Source organism: Talpa occidentalis, unplaced genomic scaffold, assembly GCF_014898055.3.
Source record: "Talpa occidentalis isolate TD23 unplaced genomic scaffold, MPIMG_talOcc4v2.1 talOcc4.12, whole genome shotgun sequence".
NCBI lineage: Eukaryota > Metazoa > Chordata > Mammalia > Eulipotyphla > Talpidae > Talpa > Talpa occidentalis.
The window spans coordinates 40,235,421-40,251,147 of record NW_023601212.1 but is presented as its reverse complement, the minus strand read 5'-3'; the positions used below and the strand labels follow the sequence as shown (position 1 = coordinate 40,251,147).

General features: G+C 41.2%; 1 protein-coding gene and 1 pseudogene across 3 annotated transcripts in view; one reads left to right on the top strand and one right to left on the bottom strand.

Annotated features, from left to right (window-relative positions):
- Window positions 1–14,474, bottom strand: part of LOC119240989 (zinc finger protein 791-like) — a 53,938-nt gene extending 39,464 nt beyond the window's left edge. For all 3 annotated transcript variants that reach the window (XM_054693295.1, XM_037505899.2, XM_037505903.2), the window contains exon 1: window positions 14,276–14,474. Coding sequence is in view for 1 of the 3 variants with exons in the window: in XM_037505903.2 (XP_037361800.1) it covers window positions 14,276–14,278 (3 nt within the window). In the remaining 2 variants the exon portion in view is untranslated. The remainder of the gene's footprint in view (window positions 1–14,275) is intronic.
- On the top strand, window positions 2,250–3,899 carry LOC119240259 (proteasome subunit beta type-2-like; annotated as a pseudogene).
- Window positions 14,475–15,727: the final 1,253 nt, after the last annotated feature.

Sequence of the window (15,727 nt, the reverse complement as noted above, 5' to 3'; positions counted from 1 at the left end):
GCATCTTTGGGCACTTGACATCAACAGTAGAAGAAATGAAAGCAAAATAAACAAATGGAACACATTAAATTAAAAAGCTTCTGCACAGGGCCTCCCCAGGTGGTGCAGGCAGTTGAGTGCAGCACTGTGAAGCTGTCCACAGCCTCTGCAGTGAGGGTTTGATTCCGGCTGGCGGCGAGAATCCCACATGGCGCAGCAGACCTCTCCTGTCTCGCCTGCTGCTCCCCTCAGCAGTGTATTTCAGTCAGTCTGCCTGTTCTGTTCCCCACTCTGTCTCTGGTGAATCCTCTCACCCTCCTGCGCATCTGGCCTGTACCCTGGTTCTTGTATTCATGAATAAATAAATCTTAAAAAAAAAATAAAAAGCTTCTGCACTATGAAAGAAAATATCAGCAAAATAAAAAAGGTTAACAAATGAGAAGATATTTACATATCACATATGCAACAGAGTTAACATTCAAAGTATATACATGGTCTCCCCTGGTGGCACAGCGGTTGAGCTCTGGGCTGCGAATCTATTTGCTGCCTCTGCAGCACTGGTTGGATCCCCGGCCACCAGCAAGGGTCCCACATGGCGCGCAGACCTCTCCTGCCACCCGCTACTCCCCTCAGCAGTGTATTTCGTCAGTCTGCCTGTTCTGGTCCCTGCTCTGGCTCTAGTGAATTCTCTCACCCTCTCACGCTTCTGACTGTACCCAGTGCTTGTATAAATAAATCTTTAAAAAAAAAAAAAACAAAGTATATACAGAACTCATGCAATCCAACAAAAAAATAAACAGCCCAATTAAAAAATGTGCAGAGGATCTGAAGATCTCTTTCCAAAGAGGATATGAAATGACCAATAGGTAGTACATGAAAAAATGCTTATCATTATTAGGGAAATGCACAATGAGGTATCATCTAAAACCTTTGAGAATGACGTATCAAGAAGACTATGACTAGTAAAAAGTTGGTGAGGATATGGAGAAAAACGAAACCTTATACACTCTTAGTGGAAATGTAAATTTGTGCAATTATATTTGAAAAAAATAGTTACCTCAAAAAGATGAATTAGAACTACCAGCAATCCCACTTTTGGATATCTATTTGAAGAATATAAACTCAGTAGCTCAAAAGAATTACATACACCATAATGCTTATTGCAGCATTATTTATGAGAGCTAAGATAAGGAAACAATGTAAATGCCCACTGACAGATGATTGGATAAAGAAAATCGGTATATATTTACAACAAAATACCATTCAGCTATGAAAAAAGATGAAATTTTGCTATCTGCAGCAAAATGGAAGGAACTTGAGGGACTATACCAAGCAAAATAAATCAGAAGGAGAAAAACAAATAATGGATGATTTAATCTGATTTTATAATATAAAGAAACAAAGAAGATGGACAAACAAACAAACAAAAAACCCGTGGACTTTGAAAACAGACCTGAGGTTACCAGAGGGGAAGAGGATAGGAGATGGGAGCAAAGATGAAGGGTGTCTAATGGACAATGGATTTTTAAAAATTTAACTAATATTTAAAAACAAAACTCAAATTAAAGTAAAAAAACCTATCTGACAGGCAAGTCTTTGCTCAAAATACTACTACTAGGGCCTCCCTGGTGGCGCAAGGGGTTAAATCTCAGCACTATGAAGCTATTGGCAGTCACCGCAGCATGAGTTCAATCCTTGGTCAGGGAGCTGACCCACATGGCACAACAGACCTTTCCTGCCTCTCCCAGTGCTCCCCTCAGCAGTGTATTTCAGTAGATCTGCCTGTTCTGCTCCCCACTGTGTCTCTGGTGAATTCTCTCAACACCCCCCTCCCCCACACCTCTAACCTATTCCCCAGCTCTTGTATGCATAAATAAATAAAATCTTTAAAAAATAAATAAAATCTTTAAAAAAAAATAACACGGAACTACCTGGTGGCGCAGCTGGTAGACCGTCACGCTGTGAAGCTGTCTGCAGCCTCTGCAGTGCTGGTTCAATTCCTGGCTGACCAGGGAGATGCCCACAAGGCGTGGCACACCTCTCCTGTCTCGCCCATTGTTCCCCTCAGCCATGCTTTCCATCCGTCTGCCTGTTCTGCTCCCTGCTCTGTTTCTGGTGAGTCCTCTTACCCTCATGCGCCTCTGGCCTGTACCCCAGCTCTTGTATAAATAAATAAATCTTTAAAAAAAAAAAAAAAAGAAAAAAGAAAATGATGCCAGAATCTTTAAAAAAAGAAAAAAATAACACCACCTACAGTATATGCAGTAATCATGGCCTATGGATATGTGAAACAAATGACAAGAATGTTACATGGTAAAGGGAAGGAAGAACTGGGAGTACTCTATTATGAGAAATTTACACATCCACTAAGTGGTTTAATGTTACTTGAGAGAGTATTTATGTTAATTGTAAATATGTGACACAAATTCAACAGCAATCAATAAAAAAGTAAAAAAAAGTATAACTGATACGCAGAGAGGGAAAAAAATGGAATCAGGTATGATCTATCAAATCCAGAAAAAGTAGGAAAAAAATAGAAGACAAAAGAGAAAGAAAAAAGGATAACAAATAGAAAACACAAAAATGATAACTATTAATCCAATATTATCACCTCTATTAATCCCATTGTGGGCGTCCCTGGTGGCCCAAGTGGCCCAAGGGGTTAAGACGCAGCACTATGAAACTATCCGCAGCCACGATAGCACGAGTTCGATTCCCAGCCAGGGTGGTGACCCACATGGCACAGCAGACCTCTCCTAACTCACTGGCTGCTCCCCTCAGCAGTGTATTTCAGTCACTCCACCTGTTCTGCTCCCTACTCTGTCTCTGGTGAATCCCCTCACCCCCCACACCTCTGGCCTGTACCCCAGTTCTTGTATTCATAAATAAATAAATCTTAAAAAAAAAATCCTATTGTATCTTAGAAATCAAAGACCTAAATATAAGACTGAAAGACACAGTGGAGTCCTTATGTGGGTAACCATATGGTGGCAGAACACACTGGGGCAAAATGGATAGAAGTAGCAAAGAGAAACTCTTATATTTGGAGAATTTAATATCCCTCTGTTTATTAAAGGATGAGAAAGAGCAGGGAGAAAATTAGGAAAGTCACAGTTAAACTGAACAGTACCATAAACAGCTGTATTTCACTGAAAATAGTGTTCGACTTTATCAAACAACACACATATTCTTCCTAAGTTCACATGGAAAATTCATTTAGACAGAATACATTCTCGGATATAAAACACACCTTACTAAATCTGAAAGAGATGTTGTGGGAACATTCACTGTATGGTGCTCTCTCACTGCTGAGGCCAAGAAGCCAGCAAATCCTGCGCTTTATAGAACCTGCAGTCCCCAGCCTCCTGCTACCACAGAGTATCTCACTGGCATTCAGAGTCCCAATTATGTCCTTGTGGCCACTGGGTGGCCACTAGCAATGTTGCCCTGATGAAGGATGGTCATGACAAGATGTTTACGATGAATGAAAAAAATCTTACTGCTCTGGGTTGGAGAGGCTGGAGACACTGCAGTTTACAGAGGATATTCAGAAAAATGTGCAACTTTATAAGATGCAAAATGGTTATGCACTCTCTTCCACAGCAGCAGCTAGTTTCACACACTGAAACTTGGCTGTCTTTGGAGCTGGACCCCATATCATGTCAACCTCCTCCCAGTTGGCTAGTACTGTACTGTATGTACTGTATGGCTGCCTTGGCCAAGGTGCTTTCTGCAGCTCATGGCTATGGTGCCTTCCTAGAACACCACCACACACCAACTATCTCACATGAGAGGGCCGTGTACTTCTTAGGAAATGTCTACAGGAGCTCCAATAATGCTTCACCCTGAGCATAATTTTCAGTTTTTGAATCAATGACAAAAGTGGCACCCATGAACTGGACAACACTTCTTTCCCTTAACAGGGCTCCAAAGGCCATACCCTCCCCCTCCCACCTTCCAGGGAACTATTTTTGATAGGCTCCTTAATATTTTTCTACTCTTGACATGGAGTCTTGATAGATAGTTAAGTCTGAATATAGTTAGATAAAAAATTTTTGGAAGAATAGAAATCCCACAAAATACTCTATCAGACCACAAAGGAATTAGCCAAGAAATCAGTAATAGGAAGACAGTCAGAAAATTCTCAAGTATTTGGAGATTAAATAACACATGGATCAAAAAAATCCCAAGAACAATTAAAAATTATCTTGAACTAAATAAAAATAGCCCCTATAGAAAAGTTCATAGTATTGAAGGTCTACACTTGCAGAGAGTTGTAACCAATGATCTTAAGAAGCTAGAAAAAGAGAAAACTAAACTGAAAGTAAGCACAAGATGAAAAATAAGAATTACAGAAATCAATGAAATTACAGTAAATCATTTTAAAAAAACCCAACAAAATCAAAAGGTGGTTCTTTAAAAGACAAAGATGAGAATGACAGGGGAGAAAGTGAAAATGTAAATGTATTTGGCACAAAATCCAAAATTATTTATCACCAAAAGTGGGAACAGAGGGGAACGTCTTGAAAAGTATCTTTTATAATAAGCCTGCAGCTAAGATTACAGTTAAGAGAAATTAGATGCTTTCTAGGTAAGATCAGGAAGAAGACAATGATGTCCCATTTTTCTGCAGTCCCAGTCAACACCCAAGTCAAAACTAATATAACATGATAAGAAAATAAGTAATATACAGAACTGGAAGTAAGCAATAAAGTTTTTTTTGTTGCATATGATGTGACTGTCTATGGAGAAGTCTCAAAAAATCAACAACAAAGAAAACCCTATGAAATAATGAGGCTGAAAGACAGAAGATTAAGGGCTTCCCCTGGTGGTGCAGGTGGCTGAGCACAGTGCTGTGAAGCTATCCACAGCCTCTGCAGTGCCAGTTGATCCCCGCCAGCAAGAACCCCACATGGCGTGGCAGACCTCTCCTGTCTCGCCTGCTGCTCCCTTCAGCAGTGTATTTCAGTCAGTCTGGCTGTTCTGTTCCCCAGTCTGTCTCTGGTGAATCCTCTCACCCTCCTGCACATCTGGCCAGTACCCTGGTTCTTGTATGCATGAATAAATAAACCTTTAAAAAAAAAATCCTAATTTTTTTAAAAAAGACATAAGATTAATAAATAAAAGTCAATTGCTTTCCTGAGAGACTCACACAAATATAGTAAATTGACTTTGATACAAGATCAAAGGCAATTCAAAGTCTTTTCAACAAATAAAAAGAATCTGGACAGAGATCTTATATCTTTCACAAAAATTAATGTAAAATGGATCATAAAGCTTATGTAAAATGCAAACCCACAAAACTTCTAGAAGATAACACAGGAGAAAATCTAGGTGACCTTGGATTTGGTGATTATTTTTTAGATATTACACTTAGAGATGAATGAAAAAAAAATATGTTTGACTTGACTAAAATTAAAAAACTGCTTTGTGAAAGACAGATTTAAGAGATTTAAAATATAAGCCACAGATTGAGGAAATATTTGCAAAAAATCCTTTCGAGGGTTCAAAATGAAGATCCTAAGAACTCTTAAAACTCAACACTAGCAGAAGCAGCACAATTAAAAGTGGACAAAAGATCTGATCATATATTTCACCAAAGAAGATAAAAGGATGATAAATCACATATTGAAAAGATTCTCATCATTAGGAACTGAAAATAAAAGAATGTTTATTGTAATGGCTAAAATTCAAAATATTGAGAACAAAAACCAAACAGGAACTCTTATTCACCACTGGTGGGAATGGAAAATGGTATGCCTACTCTGGAAAATGGACAGTTTTGTAAAAAACTAAACCTAGTCTTACCATAACATCCAGCAATTACTATCCTTTGCATTTTCCCAATGAGTTAAAAAACATAGAAGAAACCTACACATGAATGTTTTGTAAGTGCTTTATTCATGATTCCAAGATTTATGCCAAGATATCCTCCATTAGGTAGATGGAAAAATAATCACCAGTAATTCCACACAATGAAGTATTATTTGAGGATAAAAGGAAATGAGGTATCAAGCCAAAAAGACGAAAAAATTTTAAAATCCTATCACTAAGTGAAATCAGGCAATATAACAAGACTATACACTGTTATGATTCCATGCATAGTTCTGGAAAGGACAATACTATGAGACAGTGAAACATCTGCAGTTGGCAGGAATTTGGGCATGGTAGAGAGGAATGAATGTGTAAATGGAGCGCAGGGCATTTTTCAGGACAGTGAAGTGTTCTATGTGATACAGAAATGATGGACACACAATTTTCCATTGCCAAAGATCAGGGAGTGCATAACATAATGAGTCAATAAAAATATAACTGTGGAATTTAATATATCAATATTGATTCATCAAATATAGCAAATGTAACACAGTAAACGATATAAGAAGTAGTACAAACTAGGTGGTGGCAGAAGGGTTATGTAGGAATTTTTTTTTAATTTTTTTTTTATAGAGGCATGTTTATTTATTTGTTTGTTTGTTTGTTTTTGTTTATACATGCACTGGGTACAGTCAGAAGCACGGGAGGGTGAGAGAATTCACCAGAGCCAGAGCGGGGAGCAGAGCAAGCAGAAGGATCGAAGTACACTGCTGAGGGGAGCAGCGGGCGGCAGGAGAGGTCTGCGCGCCATGTGGGACCCTCCTCTGGTGGCCGGGGAGCAGCCGGGGATCGAACCGGCGCCGCGGAGGCTGCGGGCAGGTTCGCAACCCAGCGCTCAACCGCTGCGCCACCGGGGAGGCCCTATGTAGGAATTTTTTTTTTAAAAAAAGATTTATTTATTTATGCATACAAGAACTGGGGTGCAGACCAGAGGTGCGGGGGTTGAAAGGATTCACCAGAGAGCATGGGGAGCAAAACAGGTAGATATACTGAAATACACTGCTGAGGCGAGCAGTGGGCGAGACAGGAGAGGTCTGCTGTGCCATGTGGGTCATCTCCCTGGCTGGGAATCGGGGATTGAACCCAGCCACAGTGGCTGGCAATAGGTTGATAGCACTCAGACTCTAACCCCTGCACCCAGGGAGGCCCCGAATGTGGGAATTCTTTGTACTCTCTAAGCAAATTTCCTGTAACACTAAAACTGCTATAAAGAACAGTCTATTAGGAAAAAAAACAGTACAAAGAAAGATGTGTTAAAATTCATCCCTGATGACTCATGACTGATAAGAGGCCATCTATCTTTCAGTTGATTTGAACTTATTTCAATAAATCATCATGGTGCTTTATGAGGCCTGTGACCTGACACTTGAGAAACTTCTGAACTCCTGTTTTAGAACCAGCATTTGTATATTCTGAAAAGTGAAATGAGTGCCTCCATTTCTATCAGCAAGCAGTGACTGGAACTCCCATGTATGTCAGAAATGTCCTGGTGAGGCTTTTCATTGTAGCTCTCCACTTGTGTATGTGTTTTGGTATATGCTGTTAGTAACTGTAAGACAAGAGATTCCCTGAGTTCTTCTATATGATGGGGCAACTCTCAGAGAATCAATCAAACATTCCAAAGCCATGAAGATGGTGCCAACTGCTGGTCAGTGCTAAGATGGCTGACTAATGTTTGATCAATGTGTGGATCCTTGGTCCCGGGCCCAATTAAGGTAAAAAAAGCAGCAGCTCAGTCTGAGTTCCTTCATGTACAAATGTGGTGGTGATGTTCCCAAAGTCTATGAACACCCATTGCTGTTCACTCAGGAATTCCTAAAGTTCCTTCTCAAGGAGTCTAGGGGTGTGGCAAAGGGGTGACCTTTATTCAGCACTGTGGCATCTGCCGAGGGACTGAGGAAAGGTGGGACACCCCTTCTTAGGCAGGGCCATGCTTTAGCCAGAGGGCCATGCTTTAGCTTTATCTCGAGTCAAGGGGTGCTTTTTATACACTCAAGACATAGTGGGCAGCTGGATAAATTATGGATCCCATGTTCAGGGCCATCTATTTTTAGGATAGTTTCACAAGTAGTGACAATTGCAGCTCATGAAATACAGTTTGGGTTTAAGGCAATTTCTTGATTCAGAAGCCAATGGATAACTTAAGGGCTTAATGGGTAATCCCAGGAGTCAGGAGAGGAGATCAGTGATATCTTTATTGTGAAACAGGGTCTCACGGCACTAACAGGAGTGACTGCTCTACCACAATTTGATGGGTAAGGGTTTTTTTTGTTTTGTTGTAGAGACACCCATTCAATCTGGACCAATTTGCAAATAACACTATAAATGAGCTCCAGTAAATTCTGTCAACAAGGAATATGTTGCTTCCAGAACACCAAAATAATTTAAACAATGTTGTGGAAAATGAGAGGAACAATAAGCTATTTTTTCACCATGTGAAGGCCCCTGGTTACAAAAATATTTTTAGCAACCAAAGTGTCAGGGCAACACAATATATACATGGCAATTGCCTGTCTGTTCTTTATGAGCTCTTTTTTAGTATTTTTATGTCCTGAATGTCCTCAGAAGAGGACATGTCAGCGTAATGTCATACCTGTGCCCCTGGAGCAAGGTGGTGTGGTTTAGTTCTTCCCGGCAGAACTGTGCGTGATGGCAATGTTGTTGAGGTTCCCTTTGGGCAACCAGATAAAGGTGTATCATGTCCCTTCAGAGGTGAAGGCCATATAGCTGAAAGGCTGTTGAAACAGACACTGAATAGAACAGACTAAGCCAAACTGTGACAGCAAGATATTTTCTAGTTGCTAATTGGATGGAGTCAATAATTTTCATCATGACAGGGGGACTGGAAGAGGGTCTGATTTGGATGATTGCAGCCTCAAAGTTGCAGAAATCCACTGTGAGGTATCATTCATTATGTCAAATTTGGCTTTTAAAAGGAGAAACACATCTCTTTACTAAATAAATGTTGTAAAATGGCCATCAATCCTGGAAGTCCAGATTGGGCCATAATAAGTAATTTAGCTGAGGGATCAGGATTGGGTTCAATTTTGTGAATATAATTTGAAAGAACAAAAGACTAAATTAAATCTTAATTTATAACTCATTGGTTCAGATAGTCCCTGTTTGGTGAGGGATATTTTAAGACAAAGAGTCTTATGACAATAGAGAATTTAGGCAACACTGTCATTTTCATTTGTCCCTTATTTGTATTTAGAAACTCAGCTAAGGTTATCAGGTACCTTGCTTAAATTTAGTGGGATCCCAGGTATATATGAAATTTGAGCATTAGTATTAATTATCTTCATGAATTAGTGTGTTATATCAGAAAGCAAAATTGATTTGGCATCTATGCTGCAGGTGCTCAAAACCAATAGTGCCCTTTCGTCATGTTTGTTGTGTAGATTCTTTTAGTATCTTTTGGTATATTGTAGTATATTTCCAAAAGGGTCAAGTTGTAGACCTTTGTTTCAGTATTTTTGTTTTTTCCCCCATCCTTTCCATTTTTTTGTATTTTAGATCACTGAATAGACTTTGGGTAAGGGTGTGCCTTGTTTACCCTGATTTTTAGAAATCACTTCCATCAGGGCTAGGAAGCCTTTCCCATGACAACTTTATAGAGTTTGTGGGAAAGAGGGGTCAACTTCTTCTTTCCAGGCAGGCATATACTCAAATGATCAAATGAGACATTGAAAAGAAGAAAAAATTCAACAGTGATATATATACCACCTGTATACATGGGAGAAATCAAGTAAAACTGAGTAAGTCACCAAAATGATTTAAGTTATCTCATTAAATGGCTTCAGCTTAATACAAAGGATGCTGGGGTAGGGGGTAAAGGGGCAAGGACAGTTACGGGAAGAAAGGCACAGCATACAGAGATAAGATGGCTACACTGCTTTCCCCAGTGAGAAGACAGAGGTTTGGTCTTCCCTGTACAGAGAAGGGGACACACCTACAAAGGGAGATTTTCTTTCCCCATGTAAATGTCTTTTACAAGACGTTCCGCATTTCATCCTGCATTCAAATTCTTTCCTGTGAACCAATCCTTATACAAAAAGACAAATTTTGGGGGTGAAGACTTTGTTCCCCTCCAAGTTTAAGGACCCCAGGCTTATGTCAGGTTTGAACTGATCCCGTGGTTGCGCTACAGGGGTACCTTGGGTGTTGTTTCCTTATAATCAGGAGAGTCAGATCTTTGCTTCAGTAGACAGCAGAGGCAGTTACACAAAGGTCCTGGGGAATCCCATCATTAGTCTGTGTCCATCTAATGGCTTCTTTTCCCACTTTGTTCTCTCTTTGTTCAAAATAGCCCTTGCAGGAGTGACCACCTGATGGGACATCTCTCTCCCATACTGGGGTATGGGAGGCCTGCATCACAACCCAGCCAATGTCATAGCTTCACCACAACACACGTTGACCTGGGTCTACTTTAAGGAGGGCCCTAACACCATACTTCCTGCTCCCAAAGGAGAGGAAGTCTCCCAAGTGCCAAATCTGGTCAAACCAAGAACTGAGTCCTGGTGATGTCAACCATGCATCACAGGGCAGCATAGCTCACAAAATGAGCTTTGCAGTCCCCAGCAGCTCACAGTGAAGCTGCCGTCAGGCAGCAGGCCAGGTGAGCAAGCCAGAGCAAGAGATAACACCCATGGGTGGCAGCCATGTGTGGACATGCTGCTCAGAGTAAACTGGTCACCTGCAGAGGAGTGGTGCCAATGTTGAGGCTGGTGTGGTGCACGTGTAACTAGAGTGGAGGAAAAGGCTTAGGACTCAAATAGTAGTGGTCTCAGGGGAGGACAGAGGCGATCTCTAAAGCAAACATTAAATGGTAGAGGTGTTCACTGTGGGTTGGAGCACATGTGTTCCTGCCCACAGATAGGGGCTAGGATGGGGGTGGCAAGGGCACGGGCTAGGTAGCAACTGTGGAGCCTGACTGCTCATTATAAGGACAAACATGGGTAAGAAAAATAAGCATTTGCAAGGTAAAAGAAGTGATCAAGGGCCTCCCTGGTGGCACAAGCAGTTAAGACACAACCTATGAAGCTGTTTGCAGCCACTGCAGCACGAGTTTGATCCCTGGCCAGGGAGCTACCCACATGGTGCAGCAGACCTCTCCTCTCTCGCCCGCTGCTCCCCTCAGCAATGTATTTCAGTCAGTCTCCTTGTTCTGTTCCCCACTCTGTCTCTGGTGAATCCTCTCACCCCCCCCATACCTCTGGCCTGTACCCCAGTTTTTGTATACATAAATAAATAAATCTTAAAAAAAAAAAAAAGAAGAAGTGATCAAGATTCCTTATGGGTGTTGGTGAAGTAAGAGCACTGGAAGGGACCAGAATGCTCTACCCCTTATCTTACAGCGTACCACTTACCTTCACATGCATTAATATTTAAAATAGTTTATGTCACATTTTCCTATTTTATTTTTATTACTATTTTTAAAAGATTTATTATTTTATGCATGCATGCATGCAAGAACTGGGGTGTGGGCCAGAGTTGCAGAGGATTCACCAGAGACAGAGTGGGGAACAGAACAGGCAGACTGACCGAAATACACTGCTGAGGGGAGCTGTGGGAGAGACAGGAGAGGTCTGCTGCGCCATGTGAGTCAGCTTCCTGGCCAGGGATTGAACTCAGGCCACAGTGGCTGGCGATAGTTTGATAGCACTGAGTCTTTAAACCCTGTGCCACCAGGGAGGCCCTTTTTTCTATTTATTTTCAAATAACTTATTTTGGCTTTTAAAATTTTATTTAATTTTTACTTTATAGGAGACCATCATAAGATTTAATCCTTTAAGGAACTAATGGTTATAAATATTAAAACACTAAAAAATGAAAAATTTCAAAATTCTAGCTGAAACAAGAGGCATCATACTGTCCTAGCTTGTTGAAAATGATACAACAGGTCAAAAATGGTGTCACCTGAGCAAAGTAAGATGTAATACCTGACCTAATGTAACCTTTCCCCTAGGGAAGCTGGAATTTTCTGGTCAGCACTAATCTACCCGACAGAAAGAGTACCGTAATTATAATGCACTATGAATTTGGTTCTACTTCATTAAATTAGGATTTTCAAAGATTTTATAAGTTTTGAGTATTTTTTTCTCCTATCAATTAAAATAGAAATTCATGTGCTTAACAATATTAGCACAGTTAAAATTTCCAACTTATCTAGGGTCATGCACATACAAAAACTGACCTATGTAAAATCTACCTGAAAACTCAAATGCACCCATCTTATATCTTGAGGATCTTTTGCCCAAAAGGAATAAATACTATTTGGTTCCAGAATTCTTGCCCAGCTCCGACTGTTATCTTACACACAGCTTACATTTTTAAAGCCAAGACACACATAGGAGAATAATATCACAAACTGCTAAAGGAACGTAAAGTGTTTCAATATTCAATACATAATAGCATGAGATAAATTGTCTGATTCCCCATAATTCAGAAACAGCCCCACATTCCCAAGTCTGCAGTCCAGATTCTTCCTTTTGAGACAAAGCCCCTAAAGTTGGCCAGTGCCTGCAAATATAGGCAGCCAAAATGTGATGCTCCACACCCCTGTCCCTCTCCTATAAGCATGGAAAAGATTCCTCCCTCAGACTTCCATTCTCCCAAGAGAGGAAACATATAGTCTGTTTCAGTTCAAGGTTCTAAATCAAATGAACCCACAAATTCCAGAACTCTTTATTAGCAGACAGACTTTCTAATCTTCAGAGGCTTTCTCAATCTGCACAAATTATACCCTGAACACATCTACACCATGGATGCAAAATTCAAGCCTACAAATACATATAGACCCAAAGAGATTATAATTGCAACCTTAAAAATGCCATTCCTGCTCTGTTACCACACCAACCCCTGAACAGTTCCAGTTTTCCAAGGCTGTGCAGCTTCTCTTAGTGCAAGAGGTCCTTCTTTGGTGGGTATGAGCCACTTTCAGAGGGAGGACGCCCCCAGGAAGAACCAGCTGGGCCTGCAAGTACCTGACTTTGCAGGCTCAAAAGGGGGCCTTCGCTTGGAGACACTCACTGCAGGCCCTGCCTCCCAATGAGTTGCTCACTCCCAGTAGTGATATTTTAAATACACACACCCAGCATTTTAAGAATCCAGCAAAACCACATAACCCTAGTCTTTATGTATACCAGAGGAAAGAAAATTGTATGCTTTTTTTCTACAAGAAAACCTGAAAAAATATATTCCTTTCAGAAAACAAATGGCAACTAATTACTATTTTCGTGGCAAGAATTTGTTTCAGAAACAATCATAATTTAACACACTGGTAGGTAGGTGTTGTGTGTCCCTAAGCCCTGACAGTCCATCGCAAATCACCTAAAAGAAAATAACAGATCTCAGAATGCTGCTACATTGGCTATCATTAAAAAAAAGAAAGAAAATATTGCCAAAAAAGAAAGAATTATGGTATATTTTTATTATTTTTCTGAAATTTACTTCTTTGGAAACTTTCAACTCTCTCTCAAGACCTACTGATTAAATATATTTTACATTTACTGTAAAACAGAGACTGAAGGAATGTGAATAAAATCACAAACTCAGGGAGCTAAAGCAATGACCTACAACTGTGTTGAAAGAACAGGTCACCCAGAAAGTCTTTTAAGAAGAACTTCCGCCCAAGTGACTTCCCATGGGATCTTTGTGCCCAAGCAGATTCTGGGAGGAGAGACACAAGTACTTTATACAACTTAGTTCCACCACGTAGTTTAAACCACTACTGTATTCTGTGAACTATCCACAGGCAAAACAACAACAACAACAAATAAGGCATTCACATCTCTGCAGATAAATGATAATTAAAATACTACATTTGTCTGAAATACATACGGAGGACAAATAGTTAATAGTGTTAGAAACTGGAGAGGGGAAGATGGCGTTTGGGAATGCGGGGAAAGATCTAGAAATTTAGGGATTTATTGCCAGACCTAGGAAGAGCTAGACTGAGGGGTCAGGGTCAAGATATGAGATCCTTCCTGCTCCCAAGCATAAGGAAAACTCAGTAGAAAATGAGTGCACCTTAGAGAGAAAGGAGGGTCTGGGGACCGCATAGATCCAGGGTCCTCCTACACAATATTCCTCAAGACCAAGTCAGGATTTCCCCCCGATGACCCTTCCTGTGGTCCCTGCACAATCTGGGGAGATTAGGGACTGGGGCACAACGCTGCTCTGGGAGGCTCCAGAGCCAAAGCTGCCGCGCGCAGTAGCCGCCAGAACGCCGGGGTCCCGCCAGCCCAGCCCCCGCGCTGGTGCCGGAGGGGACCGAGGTCCGAGTGGCGCCACTGGCGGCCGCAGGTCCGCTAACTCTAGAGCCAACCGCGGGGAGGCGCGGGTCCCATCACACCCAGTTGCGACCAGTTCTAATCAGCCCTTCCGCCCTCATTTTCGACCACTGGATCCACACACTTACCATTTTTCGGGTTTTGGGGTACGTGATCGTCCACTCTAGGTCTCCTGCGCCAAGCGCGGGTCACAGCGGTAAAAGATGTGGAGTCACTTGGCGCCTTTCAAGGAGCGCGAGAGCTGACGTGCCGCGCAGTCGCAGCTAGTGGCTGTAAGACCCCCACAAGCTGCGACAAGCACGCAGTTCACGCTGTTACCCAAGCATCAGAGCGTTGCCCCTACGCACGTTTCCGGCGACTTTCTTGATTGGACAGCTTTCGAGGCAGGCCCCGCCCACTTATGTCTGAGTGACAGCAAGTTGGAGGTCTTGTCTTTGAGCCGACCTTGTCCTGGCAGTGAGCTAGAACCTGCCCTCTCTAAGGGCATTGTGTTTAACCATAGACTGCCAAGCCACTCATGGAATTGAGACTTTTCACAAACCTAGACACTTAAAAGGGACCCTATTATACATAATTGAGTCTGGCTCTATTCTTATCTCTGACCATTTCCAGCGGGGGTGGGAGGGTGAGTGGGGGCTAGAGGGGCTTGAGGGATGAAAGGAGGGAGATCTTTCTCTTTCTCACCCACACTCACTTGGTAATTTAAAGCCTTTGCCCCCACAGCCCCAAAGCTTAGGACACTGCATATATGATCAAACTGAAGCAAAGAAATCTCCAGAAAACCTATCTCATTTGCTGAAAGAAACCGGGAGAAAAATAACAGATGGTAAAGATATGAAGAACTCGAAGAGTCAGGATGGGACAGGACAGAGATGAGTAAGGCGGGAGAGCACTGGGAGATCCTCAATCATCCCACAGTCTACTTAGGAATCTTGATGATCCTTAAGATGTTTATATTGTTATTACCAAATCTTATCACAAAACGTTTTGTACTCTCTTTTCTAAATATATTTGATAATAAAAATTTTAAGTAGTTACACTTAGATAAGAACATAATTTGTATGTTTGCCATGTATGGTGGCAATCTGAGTGTTCGTTCATTCATGGTTTTGGGGACAAAAGCTGGTAATAATTCAAGTCTATTTAGAAAGAATGGGTTATATAAACACCATTTGTACTTTTTAAAAACAAAAGGTATTGATATGAACAGATCTGGAAGGTTTGTCATTAGGACAAATAAACAAGGTGTATTCAACATATATATTTATATTTTATATATGTTATATATAACACAATCCCTAAGACCCTTTTACATAAACTGTAGAGATAGTTGACCCCAACCCCAAGATGTGGTTGAATAGTAGTAACTAACACACATCAACAGGAATTGATAAAATCATTTATTACTTCTGTAATGGAGGCAAGGCAAATATCTCACACAGGTAGGAACTGGCTTGAGACAGCAAGGAAAGGAGACTGGTCTGAGTTTTTTTTAATTGCAGTTAGAGTGGGTGGGCTAGGGCTAGAGTTTATGAGGAGAGAGGGGACTTTCACACCAGTGCCAAAGGACAAAGAAAGCC